Consider the following 17,941-nt stretch of genomic DNA (forward strand, 5'->3'; position numbering starts at 1 on the left):
GGGGTCTGGACAAGCCTCTGGCCACGCCTACCTCATCAGCATGCAGATTTATGCAAATTAGATGTGGAATAAAAAATTTTGTATCGATTCTAATTGGTGTTTGTGGTTACTGGTTTGGACTGGGAGGGACTGGGAGGGACTGGGAGGGACTGGGAGGGACTGGGAGGGGTCTGGATGTACGTCTAGCCACGCCTACCTCATTAACATGCAGATTTATGCAAATTTTATGGGAAATTAAAAATGTTCTGTCGATTCTAATTGGTGTTTGGGGTTACTGGTTTGGACTGGGAGGGACTGGGAGGGGCCTGGGAGGGGCCTGGGAGGGGTCTGGATGCGGCTCTGACCACGCCCACCTCGTCAGCATGCAGATTTATGCAAATTAGATGTGGAATAGAAATTGTTATATTGATGGTGGATTGTGTTTGGGGTTACTGGTTTGGACTGGGAGGGACTGGAAGGGACTGGGACGGACTGAGAAGAAATGGGAGGGGTCTTGACAAGCATCTGACCACGCCCACCTCATCAACATGCAGATTTATGCAAATTTTATGTGAAATAAAAATCAGTATCTTGATGTTGTGTTGTTTTAGATGTTACTGGTTTGTACTGGGAGGGACTGGGAGGGGCTTGGATGCGGCTCTGACCACGCCCACCTCGTACACATGCAGATTTATGCAAATTAGATGCGGAATAAAAATTGTTATACTGATGGTGGATTGTGTTTGGGGTTACTGGTTTGGACTGGGAGGGACTGGGAGGGAACTGGGAGAGACTGGGAGGGGTCTGGACAAGCATCTAGCCACGCCCACCGCATCAACATGCAGATTTATGCAAATTTTATGCAAAATAAAAAATGTTGTATTGATTCTATTTGGTGTTTGGGGTTACTGGTTTGGACTGGGAGGGACTGGGAGGGACTGGGAGGGACTGGGAGGGGCCTGGACGCGGCTCTAGCCACGCCTACCTCATCAGTATGCAGATTTATGCAAATTAGATGCGGAATAAAAATTGGTGTATTGATGGTGGATTGTGTTTGGGGATACTGGTTTGGACTGGGAGGGACTGGGAGGGACTGGGAGGGAACTGGGAGGAGCCAAGACATGTCTATGGCCACGCCCACCGCATCAGCATGCAGATTTATGCAAATTTTATGCAAAATAAAAAATGTTGTATTGATTCTAATTGGTGTTTGTGGTTACTGGGAGAGACTGGGAGGGACTGGGAGGGAACTGGTTTGGACTGGGAGGGACTGGACGCGGCTCTGACCACGCCCACCTCGTCAACATGCAGATTTATGCAAATTAGATGTGGAATAAAAATTGTTATACTGATGGTGGATTGTGTTTGGGGTTACTGGTTTGGACTGGGAGGGACTGGGAGGGACTGGGAAGAAATGGGAGGGGTCTTGACAAGCCTCTGGCCACGCCCACCTCATCAACATGCAGATTTATGCAAATTTTATGCAGAATAAAAATCGGTATCTTGATGGTGGATTGTGTTGGATGTTACTGGTTTAGACTGGGAGGGACTGGGAGGGACTGGGAGGGAACTGGGAGGGGCCAAGACATGTCTATGGCCACGCCCACCTCGTCAGCATGCAGATTTATGCAAATTTTATGCGAAATAAAAATTGTTGTATCGATTCTAATTGGTGTTTGGGGTTACTGGTTTGGACTGGGAGGGACTGGGAGGGGTCTGGGAGGGGTCTGGACGTACGTCTAGCCACGCCTACCTCATTAACATGCAGATTTATGCAAATTAGATGCGAAGTAAAAATCGGTATCTTGATGTTGCATTGTGTTGGATGTTACTGGTTTGGACTGGGAGGGACTGGGAGGAACTGGGAGGGGCTGGGAGGGGCTTGGATGCGGCTCTGACCACGCCCACCTCATCAGCATGCAGATTTATGCAAATTAGATGCGGAATAAAAATTGTTAAATTGATGGTGGATTGTGTTTGGGGTTACTGGTTTGGACTGGGAGGGAACTGGGAGGGACTGGGAGGGGCCTGGACGCGGCTCTAGCCACGCCTACCTCATTAACATGCAGATTTATGCAAATTAGATGTGGAATAATCACTCGTGGTGATGGTTATTGGTGTTGGGGGTTACTGGTTTGGACTGGGAGGGACTGGGAGGGACTGGGAGGCGTCTGGACAAGCCTCTGGACACGCCTACCTCATCAGTATGCAGATTTATGCAAATTAGATGCGGAATAAAAATTGCTATATTGATGCTGGATTGTGTTTGGGGTTACTGGTTTGGACTGGGAGGGACTGGGAGGGGCTTCGATGCGGCTCTGGACGCCCACCTCGTCAAAATGCAGATTTATGCAAATTTTATGCGAAATAAAAAAAGTTGTATCGATTCTGTTTGGTGTTTGGGGTTACTGGTTTGGACTGGGAGGGACTGGGAGGGACTGGGAGGGGCCTGGACGCGGCTCTAGCCACGCCTACCTCATCAGCATGCAGATTTATGCAAATTAGATGCGGAATAAAAATTGTTATATTGATGGTGGATTGTGTTTGGGGTTACTGGTTTGGACTGGGAGGGGACTGGGAAGGACTGGGAGGGGTCTGGGGGGGGTCTGGACGTACATCTAGCCACGCCTACCTCATTAACATGCAGATTTATGCAAATTTTATGCAAAATAAAAAAAGTTGTATTGATTCTATTTGGTGTTGGAGGTTACTGGTTTGGACTGGGAGGGACTGGGAGGGAACTGGGAGGGACTGGGAGGGGCTTGGATGCGGCTCTGACCACGCCTACCTCATTAACATACAGATTTATGCAAATTTTATGCGAAATAAAAATCGGTATCTTGATGTTGCGTTGTTTTGGATGTTACTGGTTTGGACTGGTTTGGACTGGGAGGGACTGGGAGGGACTGGGAGGGACTGGGAGGGGCCTGGACGCGGCTCTAGCCACGCCTACCTCATCAGTATGCAGATTTATGCAAATTAGATGCGGAATAAAAATTGGTGTATTGATGGTGGATTGTGTTTGGGGTTACTGGTTTGGACTGGGAGGGACTGGGAGGGAACTGGGAGGGGCCAGGACACGGCTCTGACCACGCCCACCTCATCAGCATGCAGATTTATGCAAATTTTATGCAAAATAAAAAATGTTGTATCGATTCTAATTGGTGTTGGAGGTTACTGGTTTGGACTGGGAGGGACTGGGAGGGACTGGGAGGGGCCTGGACGCGGCTCTAGCCACGCCCACCTCGTTAATATGCAAATTTATGCAAATTAGACCTGGGGGAATATCAATTTTGGTAATGATAATTGGGACTGGTGGTTACTGGTTTGTACTGGGAGGGACTGGGAGGGACTGGGAGGATCCAAGACACGTCTATGGCCCCGCCCACCTCGTCAGTATGCAAATTTATGCAAATTAGACCTGAAATAAAACCGCTTTTGGTAATGATAATTGGGACTGGGGGTTACTGGTTTGTACTGGGAGGGACTGGGAGGGGCCTCTGAGCGACCTCATTGATATGCAAATGTATGCAAATCTATGCAAATGAGAGTCAGAACCGACCAGCGACCCCAGAACCCCCTCCCAGTATAAACCAGTACAAACCAGTACAAACCAGTGACCCCCAGTGCCCTCCCAGTATAGACCAGTACAAACCAGTGCCCTCCCAGTATAAACCAGTGACCCCCAGTACAAACCAGTACAAACCAGTGACCCCCAGTGCCCTCCCAGTATAAACCAGTACAAACCAGTGCCCTCCCAGTATAAACCAGTACAAACCAGTGACCTCCCAGTATAAACCAGTGACCCCCAGTGCCCTCCCAGTATAAACCAGTGACCCCCAGTGCCCTCCCAGTACAAACCAGTGACCCCCAGTGCCCTCCCAGTACAAACCAGTGACCCCCAGTGCCCTCCCAGTATAAACCAGTGACCCCCAGTGCCCTCCCAGTATAAACCAGTGACCCCCAGTGCCCTCCCAGTATAAACCAGTGACCCCCAGTGCCCTCCCAGTATAAACCAGTACAAACCAGTGCCCTCCCAGTACAAACCAGTGACCCCCAGTGCCCTCCCAGTATAAACCAGTACAAACCAGTGCCCTCCCAGTACAAACCAGTGACCCCCAGTGCCCTCCCAGTATAAACCAGTGACCCCCAGTGCGCTCCCAGTACAAACCAGTGACCCCCAACCCCCTCCCAGTACAAACCAGTACAAACCAGTACAAACCAGTCCGCACCATTTCCTTTATCTCCTTTATTAATTAACCGCCGCTCATTAATTATTCATTCATTATTCATTCATTATTCATCCCCCCTCCCCAGATCCCGCCCCCCGGGGGGGCGTGGCCTGCGCTGGCCCCTCCCCCCACCCGTCCCGCGGGAAAATCCAAAAAAATAAAAACGACGAAGCCCCGCCCCCTTCATTTGCATAACCCCGCTCCCCTCGGCCAATCGGCTCCGGGGAGGGGGGCGGGGCCCGGCCCGCAGCACCATACATGGGAAAAGGGGCGGGGCCAAAGGGCAAAGGGGGTGGGTGCGAGGGCGTGGCCTTGTGGAGGGGCGTGGCTTTGGTGGGTGAGTCTGGGGGCGTGGTCAGGGGAGTCTGGGGGCGTGTCCAGGCAATGGGGGCGTGGCCAGGTGAGTCTGGCTCACCTGCCCAGGTGAGTGGGCGTGGCCAAGTGGCCTTGAGGAGTGGATGGGCGTGGCCAGGTGAGTCAGGGGGTGTGTCTGAAGAAAGTGGGCGTGTTCAAGCGAGTCAGGTGGGCGTGTCTATGCAAATGGGGCTTGGCTTTTAACTACTTATGTGCATCCAGGTGAGTCAGGGGCGTGGCCATGCAAAGAGGGCGTGGTCAGGCAAGTCCTTGGGCGTGTCCAGGTGAGTCAGGGGGCGTGTCAATACAAAGAGGGCGTGGTCTGGCGAGTCCTTGGGCGTGTCTACGCAAAGAGGGCGTGTCCATGCAAAGAGGGTGTGTCCAGGTGAGTCTGGGGGGCGTGTCCAGGCAAGTCAGGGTCGCGTCCACGCAAAGTGGGCGTGGTCAGATGCGTATTTGGGCGTGTCCATGCAAAGAGGGCGTGGTCAGACGAGTCCTTGGGCGTGTCCAGGTGAGTCTGGGGGCGTGTCCATGCAAAGAGGGCGTGGTCAGGAGAGTCCTGGGCGTGTCCAGGTGAGTCTGGGGGGCGTGTCTATGCAAAGAGGGCGTGGTCAGATGAGTATTTGGGCGTGTCTATGCAAAGAGGGCGTGGTCGGGCGAGTCATTGGGTGTGTCCAGGTGAGTTTGGTGGGCGTGTCAATGCAAAGAGGGCGTGGTCAGGCGAGTCCTTGGGCGTGTCCAGGTGAGTCAGGGGCGTGTCTATGCAAAGAGGGCGTGGTCAGGTGAGTCCTTGGGCGTGTCCATGCAAAGAGGGCGTGGTCAGGCGAGTCATTGGGTGTGTCCAGGTGAGTTTGGTGGGCGTGTCTATGTAAGGAGGGCGTGGTCTGGCGAGTCCTTGGGCGTGTCTATGCAAAGAGGGCGTGGTCAGACGAGTCATTGGGCGTGTCCATGCAAAGAGGGCGTGGTCAGGCGAGTCCTTGGGCGTGTCTATGCAAAGAGGGCGTGGTCAGGTGAGTTCATGGGCGTGTCCAGGTGAGTCTGGGGGCGTGTCCATGCAAAGAGGGCGTGGTCAGGAGAGTCCTGGGCGTGTCCAGGTGAGTCTGGGGGGCGTGTCTATGCAAAGAGGGCGTGGTCAGGTGAGTCCTTCGGCGTGTCCAGGTGAGTCAGGGGTGTGTCCATGCAAAGAGGGCGTGGTCAGATGAGTATTTGGGCGTGTCCACGTGAGTCAGGGGCGCGTCCACACAAAGTGGGCGTGGTCAGATGCGTCTTTGGGCGTGTCCATGCAAAGAGGGCGTGTCCAGGTGAGTCAGGGTCGCGTCCACACAAAGTGGGCGTGGTCAGATGAGTCTTTGGGCGTGTCCATGCAAAGAGGGCGTGTCCAGGCGCGTCAAGGTCGCGTCCGCGCAAAGTGGGCGTGGCCACGTCCGGTTAAGGAGGAGGTGGGCGTGGCTACACCCTGGGCAGCAGCGACCTCTGACACCTGCGCAGGTGAGCGTGGGCCCCGCCCCGGCGCCGCCAGAACAAGGCCACGCCCCCCACGGCGGCGGCCACGCCCAGCAGCGCCAGCGGCGCCGCCAGCGCGCCAGGCCCCGCCCCCACGGCGATGACGATGACCTCGGTGTCGCCCCCGCCGGGCGGGGCCGTGGGCGGGGCCTCGGCCGGGCAGCCCAGCCAATCACGGAGCGCGGATTTGGGGTATCCGGGCAGAACTCGCAGGGCGGAGTTGTCGAATTTCCAGTAAAGGTGGGAGCGGTAGAAATAGGTGTGGGCTGAGGGGGGAACTGGTTATACTGGGAGGGACTGGGAGGGACTGGGAGGGGGGATGGGGGGGCTGGGATGGGGTTTGGGGTTACTGGTTTATACTGGGAGGGACTGGGAGGGACTGGGAGGGACTGGGAGGGAACTGGGAGGGACTGGGAGGGGGGATGGGGGGGCTGGGAGGGACTGGGATGGGGTTTGGGGTTACTGGTTTATACTGGGGGGGACTGGGAGGGAGTGGGAGGGACTGGGAATGGGGCTGGGAGGGACTGGGAGGGAACTGGGAGGGAACTGGGAGGGACTGGGAGGGACTGGGAGGGACTGGGAGGGACTGGGAGGGAACTGGGAGGGACTGGGAGGGACTGGGAGGGACTGGGATGGACTGGAAGGGAACTGGGAGGGACTGGGAGGGAACTGGGAGGGACTGGGAGGGACTGGGAGGGAACTGGGAGGGACTGGGAGGGACTGGGAGGGAACTGGGAGGGACTGGGAGGGGCTGGGAGGGACTGGGAGGGACTGGGAGGGGACTGGGAGGGGACTGGGAGGGAACTGGGAGGGACTGGGAGGGACTGGGAGGGAACTGGGAGGGACTGGGAGGGATTGGGAGGGACTGGGAGGGAACTGGGAGGGACTGGGAGGGATTGGGAGGGACTGGGAGGGAACTGGGAGGGACTGGGAGGGACTGGGAGGGACTGGGAGGGACTGGGAGGGACTGGGAGGGACTGGGAGGGGACTGGGAGGGAACTGGGATGGACTGGGAGGGACTGGGAGGGACTGGGAGGGACTGGGAGGGATTGGGAGGGACTGGGATGGACTGGGAGGGACTGGGAGGGACTGGGAGGGAACTGGGAGGGACTGGGAGGGATTGGGAGGGACTGGGAGGGGCTGGGAGGGAACTGGGAGGGAACTGGGAGGGAACTGGGATGGACTGGGAGGGGACTGGGATGGGGTTTGGGGTTACTGGTTTATACTGGGGGGGACTGGGAGGGGCTGGGAGGGACTGGGAGGGATTGGGAGGGACTGGGAGGAAACTGGGAGGAACTGGGAGGGACTGGGAGGGAACTGGGAGGGACTGGAATGGGTTTGGGGTTACTGGGAGGGACTGGGAGGGACTGGGAGGAACTGGGAGGGGACTGGGAGGAACTGGGAGGGGTTTGGGGGTTACTGGTTTGAACTGGGAGGGGATTTGGGGTTACTGGTTTATACTGGTTTGTACTGGGAGGGAACTGGGAGGGTGTTTGGGGTTACTGGTTTATACTGGGAGGGACTGGGAGGGAACTGGGAGGGACTGGGAGGGACTGGGAGGGACTGGGAGGGACTGGGAGGGACTGGGAGGGGACTGGGAGGGACTGGGAGGGGACTGGGAGGGAACTGGGATGGACTGGGAGGGACTGGGAGGGACTGGGAGGGACTGGGAGGGATTGGGAGGGACTGGGATGGACTGGGAGGGACTGGGAGGGACTGGGAGGGAACTGGGAGGGACTGGGAGGGACTGGGAGGGACTGGGAGGGGCTGGGAGGGAACTGGGAGGGAACTGGGAGGGAACTGGGATGGACTGGGAGGGGACTGGGATGGGGTTTGGGGTTACTGGTTTATACTGGGGGGGACTGGGAGGGGCTGGGAGGGACTGGGAGGGATTGGGAGGGACTGGGAGGAAACTGGGAGGAACTGGGAGGGACTGGGAGGGAACTGGGAGGGACTGGAATGGGTTTGGGGTTACTGGGAGGGACTGGGAGGGACTGGGAGGAACTGGGAGGGGACTGGGAGGAACTGGGAGGGGTTTGGGGGTTACTGGTTTGAACTGGGAGGGGATTTGGGGTTACTGGTTTATACTGGTTTGTACTGGGAGGGAACTGGGAGGGTGTTTGGGGTTACTGGTTTATACTGGGAGGGACTGGGAGGGAACTGGGATGGGGTTTGGGGTTACTGGTTTGTACTGGGAGGGCCTCTGGGCATTACTGGTTTATACTGGTTTTTGGGAAGAATTTCGGGGGTTTTGGGGTGAATTTTGGGGGGTTTGGGGGGAATTTTGGGGTTCTGGCGCAGAATTTTTGGGGTTTTGGGGTGAATTTCGGGGTTCTTGCAGGGATTTTTGGGGTTTTTGTGCTGAATTTGGGGGTTTTGTGCTGAATTTGAGATTTTTGGGGTAAATTTCAGGTTTTTTGGGGTGAATCCCGGGGTTTTTGGGGTGAATTTGGGGTTTTTGTGCTGAATTTGGGGTTTTTGGGGTAAATTTCAGGTTTTTGTGGTGAATTCCGGGGTTTTTGGGGTGGAATTTCGGGGGGTTTGCAGGGATTTTTGGGGCTTTTGTGCCGAATTTGGGGTTTTTGTGATGAATTTGGTGTTTCTGGGGTGAATTTGGGGTTTTTGGGGTAAATTTCAGGTTTTTGTGGTGAATTCCGGGGTTTTTGGGGTGGAATTTCGGGGGTTTTGCAGGGATTTTTGGGGTTTTTTGGATGAATTCCGGGGATTTTGGGGTAAATTTGGTTTTTTTGGGGTGAATTTGGGGGTTTTTGGGGTGACTTTGGGGTTTTTTGAGGTGACTTTGGTGTTTTTGGGGTAAATTTGGTTTTTTTGGGGTGAATTTGGGGTTTTTGGGGTCAATTTGGGGGGTTTTGTGTTAAAAATTGGGGTTTTTGGGGTAAATTTCAAGTTTCTTGGGGTGAATTTGGGGTTTTTAGGGGTAAATTTCAGTTTTTTGGGGGTAAATTCCGGGGGTTTTGGGGTGAATTTGGGGGTTTTGGGGTGAATTTCGGGGTTTTAGGGGTGAATTTGGTGTGAATTTGGGGGTTTTGGGGTGAAATTTAGGGGTTTTTGGGCTGAATTTGGGGTTTTGGGGGTAAATTTCAGGTTTTGGGGCTGAATTTGGGGTTTTTTGGGTAAATTTCAGGTTTTTTGGGGTGAATTTGGGGTTTTTGGGGTGGAATTCCGGGGGTTTTGCAGAGATTTTTGGGGTTTTTGTGCCGAATTTGGGGGTTTTGTGATGAATTTGGTGTTTCTGGGGTGAATTTGGGGTTTTTGGGGTGAATTTGGGGTTTCTGGGGTGAATTCCGGGGTTTTTTGGGTGGAATTTTGGGGCTTTTGCAGGGATTTTTGGGGTTTTTTGGATGAATTCCGGGGATTTTTGGGTAAATTTGGTTTTTTTGGGGTGAATTCCGGGGTTTTGGGGTCAATTTCAGGTTTTTGTGCTGAATTTGGGTTTTTTTGGGGTGAATTTGGGGTTTTTGGGGTGGAATTCCGGGGTTTTTTCAGGGATTTTTGGGGTTTTTAGGGTGAATTTGGGGTTTTTGGGGTGAATTTGGTTTTTTTGGGGTGAATTCGGGGTTTTTGGGGTCTCACCGTCGTCGGGGCCCATGAAGGCTCCGCGGGGCCCCGGGGGGATCCCCCAGACCTCGATGCTCTTGGGGTACTCGGGGTCCACGGCCCCCAGGGCCTCGTTGAAGCGATAATACCTGAAAGGGGGAGGGGAGGGAGCGTTTGGGGCCAATTCCGGGGATTTGGGGAAAATTGGGGGTTGGGGGGGAAAAATGGGGAAAAATTGGGGAAAAATTGGGGGTTTGGGGGAAAAATTGGGGGAAATTTAGGGGATTTGGGGGAAAAAATTGGGGATTTTTTGGGGGGATTTGGGGAAAATTTGGGGGGATTTGGGGGAAAAAATTGGGGGAAATTTGGGGGAAAATTTGGGTGAAATTTGGGGGGATTTGGGGGAAAAATTGGAGAAAAATTGGGGGAAAATTGGGGGTGTTTGGGGAAAATTTGGGGGGATTTGGGGGAAAAATTGGGGGAATTTGGGGGAAAATTTGGGGGAAAATTTGGGGGAAATTTGGGGAAAGTTTGGGGAAAGTTGGGGGAAAGTTGGGGGGATTTGGGGGAAAATTTGGGGGAAAATTTGGGGGGAATTTGGGGAAAATTTGGGGGAAATTTGGGGGGATTTGGGGGAAATTTGGGGAAAGTTTGGGGAAAGTTTGGGGAAAGTTTGGGGGGATTTGGGGGAAATTTGGGGGAAAATTTGGGGGGAATTTGGGGAAAATTTGGGGGAAATTTGGGGGGATTTGGGGGAAATTTGGGGAAAATTTGGGGGGTTTGGGTGAAAGATTGGGGAAAATTTGGGGGAATTTGGGGGAAAATTGGGGGGAAATTTGGGGGAATTTTGGGGGATTTGGGGAAAATTTGGGGGAAAATTTGGGGGAAATTTGGGAAGTTTGGGGCCAAATTTGGGGTTTTATTTCAATTTTGGGGGGATTTTAGAGGGATTTTTTGGGGGGGGATTTGGGGTGAATTCCCGGGAAAATTTGGAAGGTTCCAGAAGGTTCAGAAATGTCCTGAAATAGCCCGAAAAAGAGCCCAGACAGGTCCTGAAAGATGCATAGAAAGCCCCGGAATGTGGGAAAAAAATTCAAAAAAAATCCCAAAAAATCCCGGAAGGTCCTGGAAGGTGCCGGAAGGTGCAGAAAAAGCCTGAAAGGTGCAGAAAGTGCCTGAAATAGCCCCAAAATTAGCCCAGACAGGTCCTGAAAGATACATAGAAAACCCCCAAATCCCGGAAAAAAATCCAAAAAATTCCAAAAAAATCCCCAAAAATCCTAGAAGGTCCTGGAAGGTGCCGGAAGGTTCCAGAAGGTTCAGAAATGTCCTGAAATAATCCCCAAAATAGCCCAGACAGGTCCTGAAAGATACATAGAAAACCCCAAAATCCCGGAAAAAAATTCCCAAAAATTCCCAAAAAATCCCGGAAGGCTCGGGAAGGTCCTGGAAGGTTCTGGAAGGTCCTGAAAGGTTCAGAAAGGTCCTGGAAGGTGCAGAAAGGTCTTGAAAGGTGCAGAAAGTGCCTGAAATAGCCCCCAAAAGAGCCCAGACAGGTCCTGAAAGATACATAGAAAGCCCTGAAAGGTGGAAAAAAAATTCCAAAAAATTCCCAAAAAATCCCGGAAGGTTCTGGAAGGTTCCGGAAGGTTCAGAAAAGGTCCTGGAAGGTGCAGAAAGGTCTTGGAAGGTGCAGAAAGAGCCTGAAATAGCCTCAAAAATAGCCCAGACAGGTCCTGAAAGATACATAGAAAGCCTCGAAAGGTGGAAAAAAAAATCCAAAAAATTCCCAAAAAATCCCAAAAAATCCCAGAAGGTCCCGGAAGGTTCTGAAAAGTGCAGAAAGGTCTTGAAAGGTGCAGAAAGAGCCTGAAATAGCCCGAAAAAGAGCCCAGACAGGTCCTGAAAGATGCATAGAAAGCCCCGGAATGTGGGAAAAAAATTCCCAAAAAATTCCCAAAAAATCCCGGAAGGTTCCGGAAGGTGCTGGAAGGTTCAGAAAGGTCTTGGAAGGTGCAGAAAGAGCCTGAAAGGTGCAGAAGGGTCCCAAAAAGAGCCCAGACAGGTCCTGAAAGATACATAAAAAGCCCCGAAAGGTGGAAAAAAAATTCCCAAAAATTCCCAAAAATTCCCGGAAGGTCCTGGAAGGTTCTGGAAGGTTCTGAAAGATTCAGAGAAGGCCCTGGAAGGTTCAGAAAGGTGTTGGAAGGTGCAGAAGGGTCCCAAAAAGAGCCCAGACAGGTCCTGAAAGATACATAGAAAGCCTCGAAATCCAGAAAAAAAAATCAAAAAAAATCCCAAAAAATCCCAAAAATTCCCAGAAGGTCCCGGAAGGTTCTGAAAGGTTCAGAGAAGGTCCTGGAAGGTGCAGAAATTGCCTGAAATAGCCCCAAAAAGAGCCCAGACAGGTCCTGAAAGATACATAGAAAACCTCGAAAGGTGGAAAAAAAATTCCAAAAAATTCCCAAAAAATCCCAGAAGGTCCTGGAAGGTCCTGGAAGGTTCTGGAGGGTCCAGAAAGGTCCTGGAAGGTGCAGAAAGAGCCTGAAATAGCCCCAAAATTAGCCCAGACAGGTCCTGAAAGATACATAGAAAGCACCGAAATCCCGGAAAAAAATTCCCAAAAATTCCCCAAAAATCCTGGAAGGTTTGGGAAGGTCCTGGAAGGTTCTGGAAGGTTCAGAAAGGTGTTGGAAGGTTCAGAGAAGGTCTTGGAAGGTGCAGAAGGGTCCCAAAAATTGCCCAGACAGGTCCTGAAAGATACATAGAAAACCCCAAAATCCCGGAAAAAAATCCAAAAAATTCCCAAAAACTCCCCAAAAATCCCAGAAGGTCCTGGAAGGTGTCAGAAGGTTCGGGAAGGTGCCGGAAGGTTCCGGAAGGTCTTGAAAGGTGCAGAAAGAGCCTGAAATAGCCCCAAAAAGAGCCCAGACAGGTCCTGAAAGATACATAGAAAACCCCAAAATTCCGGAAAAAATTCCCAAAAATTCCAAAAAAATCCCGGAAGGTTCAGGAAGGTGCCAGAAGGTTCTGGAAGGTTCAGAGAAGGTCTTGGAAGGTGCAGAAAGAGCCTGAAAGGTGCAGAAGGGTCCCAAAAAGAGCCCAGACAGGTCCTGAAAGATACATAGAAAGACTCGAAAGGTGGAAAAAAAATTCCAAAAAATTCCAAAAAAATCCCAGAAGGTCCTGGAAGGTTCTGGAAGGTCCTGAAAGGTTCAGAAAGGTCCTGGAAGGTGCAGAAAGGTCTTGAAAGGTGCAGAAAGTGCCTGAAATAGCCCCAAAAATAGCCCAGACAGGTCCTGAAAGATACATAGAAAGCCTCGAAAGGTGGGAAAAAAATTCCAAAAAATTCCCAAAAATTCCCGGAAGGTCCTGGAAGGTTCTGGAAGGTTCCGGAAGGTGCAGAAAGGTCTTGAAAGGTGCAGAAAAAGCCTGAAATAGCCCCAAAAAGAGCCCAGACAGGTCCTGAAAGATACATAGAAAGCCTCGAAAGGTGGAAAAAAAATTCCAAAAAAATTCCAAAAAATCCCAAAAAATCGCAGAAGGTTCTGGAAGGTTCTGAAAGGTCTTCGAAGGTGCAGAAAGAGCCTGAAAGGTGCTGAAGGGTCCCAAAAAGAGCCCAGACAGGTCCTGAAAGATACATAGAAAGCCCCAAAATCCCGGAAAAAAATTCCCAAAAATTCCCAGAAATTCCCGGAAGGTGCTGGAAGGTTCCGGAAGGTTCCCTGGACGCACTTGTCGCCCCGGAAGAGGTAGGTGTGTCCGCTGGGCAGCCAGAGCAGGGCGGCGTCCAGGCGGTCGCTGGGGACGCCGCGGCCCAGCTGGGCCAGGGGCCGGGGGTAGCCGGGGGCGAGGATCCCCTCGTCAAAGAGCCAATGGCGGGAGCCTGGAATGGGGAGAAAAACCGGGAAATCGGGAAAAACGGGGGGGGAGGGCGGGGAGGGGGAGGGGAGGGGGTGGGGGGGGGTTTGGGGGGGATTCGGGGAAATTTGGTGAAAAATTCAGGCGAAATTCAGCACAAACTGCCCAAAATTCAGCCCGAAAATCGGCCAGGATTGGCTGAAATTCAGCCCAAAATTCAGCCCAAAATTCTGCCAGAATCGACCCAAATTCAGCCCAAATTCAGCCCAAATTCAGCCCAAAGTGCCCAAAATTCAGCCCAAAAATCGGCCAGGATTGGCTGAAATTCAGCCCAAAATTCAGCCCAAAATTCAGCCCAAACTGCCCAAAATTCAACCCAAAATTGAGCCCAAAAATCGGCCAGAACTGCCCAAAAATCGGCCAAAATTCAGCCCAAAATTCAGCCCAAAATTCGGCCAGGATTGGCTGAAATTCAGCCCAAAATTCAGCCCAAATTCAGCCCAAACTGCCCCAAAATTCAGCCCAAAAATCGGCCAGGATTGGCCAAAATTCAGCCCAAATTCAGCCCAAAAATCAGCCAGAATCGGCCAAAATTCAGCCCAAAATTCAGCCAAAAATCAGCCCAAACTGCCCAAATTTCAGCCTGAAAATTGGCCAGAATTGGCTGAAATTCAGCCCAAATTCAGCTCAAAATTCAGCCCAAAATTCAGCCCAAAAATCGGCCAGAATTGGCCCAAATTCAGCCCAAACTGCCCAAAATTCAGCCCAAAAATCGGCCAAGATTGGCTGAAATTCAGCCCAAACTGCCCAAAATTCAGCCCAAAAATCGGCCCAAACTCAGCCCAAATTCAGCCCAAAATTCAGCACAAAATTCAGCCCAAAAATCGGTCAAAATTCAGCCCAAACTGCCCAAAATTCAGCCCAAAAATTGACCAGGATTGGCCAAAATTCAGCCCAAAATTCTGCCCAAAATTCAGCCAGAATCGACCAAAATTCAACCCAAAATTCAGCCAAAAATCAGCCCAAATTCAGCCCAAATTCAGCCCAGATTTGCCCAAAAATTGGCTCAAAATTCAGCCCAAAAATCGGCCAGGATTGGCCCAAACTGCCCAAAATTCAGCCCAAAAATCGGCCAGGATTGGCCCAAACTGCCCAAAATTCAGCCCAAAAATCGGCCAGGATTGGCTGAAATTCAGCCCAAAATTCTGCCCAAAAATCGGCCAGAATCGACCAAAATTCAGCCCAAATTCAGCCCAAAATTCAGCCCAAAATTGAGCCCAATAAATCCCAATAAATCCCCAATAAATCTCAATAAATCCCCATAAATCCCAATAAAATCCAATGAATTCCTAATAAGCCCCAATTAAATCTCAATTAATCCCAATAAATCCAATTAAATCCCAATAAAATCCAATTATTTCCTAATAAATCCTAATTAAATCCTAATAAATCCCAATAAAGCCCAATTAAATCCCAATAAATCCTAATTAATTCCTAATAAATCATAATAAATCCCAATAAATCCTGAAAAAAATCTCAATAAATCCCAATTAAACCTCAATAAATCCCAATAAATCCCAATAAACCCCAATTAATTCCTAATAAATCCCAATAAAACCCCAATAAAACCCAATTAATTCCTAATAAATCCTAATTAAACCCCAATAAAACCCAATAAATCCCAATAAATCCAATTAATTCCCAATAGGTCCTAATAAATCCCAATAAATCTCAATTAAATCCTAATAAATCCCAATAAATCCCAATAAAACCCCATTAATTCCTAATAAATCCTAATGAAACCCCAATAACTCCCAATTAAATCCCCATAAATCCCAATTAAATCCAATTAATTCCTAATAAATCATAATTAAATCCTAATAAATCCCATTAAATCCCAATTAAATCCCAATTAATCCTAATAAATCCCAATAAATCCCAATAAAATCCCAATAAACCCCAATTAAATTCCCATAAATCCCCATAAATGACCCAGAACTGCCCGAATTTTCCCAAATTTTCCCAGATTTTGCCCAGCCCTTTGAAGCAGACGAATTTCCCGTCGCTCCTCTCGTGGGCGGCGTCGATGGCCGCGGGGAGGCCCCAAAGAAACCCCAAAAACCCCAATGAACCCCAATGAACCCCATTAATTCCTAATAAATCCTAATAAATCCTAATAAATCCTAATTAAATCCCAATAAATCCCAATAAAATACAATTAATTCCTAATAAATCCCAATAAATTCCAATTAAATCCCAATAAATCCTAATTAAACTCCAATAAATCCCAATAAACCCCAATAAATCCCAATAAATCCAATTAATTCCTAATAAATCCCAATTAATTCCTAATAAATCTCAATAAATCCCAAAAAATTCCTAATAAATCCTAATTAAATCCTAATGAATCCAATTAAATCCCAATAAATCCTAATTAAATCCCAATAAATCCAATTAATTCCTAATAAATCCCAATAAATCCCAATAAACCCCAATAAATCCCCATAAATCCCAATAAAACCCAATTAATTCCCAATAAAATCCCAATAAATCCCAATAAATCCCAATAAAACCCAATTAATTCCAAATAAAATCCAATTAAAACTCAATAAATCCAATAAAACCCCAATAAATCCCAATAAATCCCAATTAAACCCCAATAAATCCCAATAAATCCTAATAAATCCTAATTAAACCCCAATAAATCCAACTAAATCTCAATAAAACATAATTAATTCCTAATAAATCCTAATTAAACCAAATAAATCCAATTAAATCCCAATAAACCCAATTAAACCCCAATAAATCCCAATAAAACCCAATAATTCCTAATAAATCCTAATTAAACCCCAATAAATCCCAATAAATCCCAATAAAACCCAATTAATTCCTAATAAATCCTAATTAAACTTCAATAAATCCCAATAAATCCCAATAAATCCCAATAAAATCCAATTAATTCCTAATAAATCCCAATTAAACCCCAATAAATCCCAATAAATCCCAATTAAACCTCAATAAATCCCAATAAATCCCAATAAATCCCAATAAAACCCAATTAATTCCTAATAAATCCTAATTAAATCCTAATAAATCCCAATAAATCCCAATTAAATCCCATTAATTCCTAATAAATCCAAATTAAATCCCAATAAATCCCAATTAAATCCCAATAAAATCCAATTAATTCCTAATAAAATCCAATTAAAACTCAATAAATCCCAATTAAATCCTAATAAATCCCGATAAATCCCAATTAAATCCCTATAAAACCCAATTAATTCCCAATAAATCCCAATTAAACCCCAATAAACCCCAATAAAATCCAATTAAATCCCAATTAAACCCCAATAAATCCCCATAAATCCCAATAAAACCCCATTAATTCCTAATAAATCCCAATAATTCCCAATTAAACCCCAATAAAATCCCCAAAAATGACCCATAATCCCCCAAATTTTCCCAAAAAGGCCCATATTCAGCCCAGCCCTTTGAAGCAGACGAATTTGCCGTCGCTCCTCTCGTAGGCGGCGTCGATGGCCGCGGGGAGGCCCCAAAGAAACCCCAAAACCCCAATGAACCCCAATAAACCCCATTAATTCCTAATAAATACCAATAAAATCCAATAAACCTAATTAATTCCTAATAAATCTCAATTAAATCCAATTAATTCCTAATAAATCCCAATAAATTCCAATTAAATCCCAATAAATCCTAATTAAACTCCAATAAATCCCAATGAACCCCAATAAACCCCATTAATCCCTAATAAATCCCAATAAAATCCAATTAATTCCTAATAAGTCCTAATTAAATCCCAATAAATCCCATTAAATCCCAATTAAATCCAATTAATTCCTAATAAAATCCAATTAAAACTAAAAAAATCCAATAAAACCCCAATAAATCCCAATAAATCCCAATTAAATCCCAATAAATCCCAATAATTCCTAATAAATCCTAATTAAACCCCAATAAATCCAACTAAATCCCAATAAAACCCAATTAATTCCTAATAAATCCTAATTAAACCAAATAAATCCAATTAAATCCCAATAAACCCAATTAAACCCCAATAAATCCCAATAAAACCCAATAATTCCTAATAAATCCTAATTAAACCCAATAAATCCCAATAAATCCCAATTAAACCCAATTAATTCCTAATAAATCCTAATTAAACTTCAATAAATCCCAATAAATCCCAATTAAACCCCATTAATTCCTAATAAATCCTAATTAAACTCCAATAAATCCCAATAAATCCCAATAAAATCCAATTAATTCCTAATAAATCCTAATTAATTCCTAATAAACCCCAATAAATCCCAAAAAATCTCAATAAAATCCAATTAATTCCTAATAAATCCCAATAAATCCCAATAAAATCCCAATAAAACCCAATAAAACCAATTAATTCCTAATAAATCCTAATAAATCCCAATAAATCCCAA

General features: G+C 48.1%; 1 protein-coding gene across 1 annotated transcript in view; it reads right to left on the minus strand.

Annotated features, from left to right (window-relative positions):
* Window positions 1-4,134: 4,134 nt before the first annotated feature.
* Window positions 4,135-17,941, minus strand: part of LOC311164660 (matrix metalloproteinase-14-like) — a 31,432-nt gene continuing 17,625 nt past the window's right edge. The window contains exons 6-8 of the mRNA XM_084224191.1: window positions 13,362-13,512; window positions 9,663-9,775; window positions 4,135-6,334 (exon numbers count right to left, since the gene is read on the minus strand). Of these exons, the coding sequence (XP_084080317.1) occupies window positions 6,015-6,334; window positions 9,663-9,775; window positions 13,362-13,512 (584 nt within the window). The 3' untranslated portion in view covers window positions 4,135-6,014. The remainder of the gene's footprint in view (window positions 6,335-9,662; window positions 9,776-13,361; window positions 13,513-17,941) is intronic.

The sequence above is a fragment of the Fringilla coelebs genome (genome assembly GCF_963513975.1).
Source record: "Fringilla coelebs genome assembly, chromosome: 34".
In the NCBI taxonomy this organism is placed as follows: domain Eukaryota; kingdom Metazoa; phylum Chordata; class Aves; order Passeriformes; family Fringillidae; genus Fringilla; species Fringilla coelebs.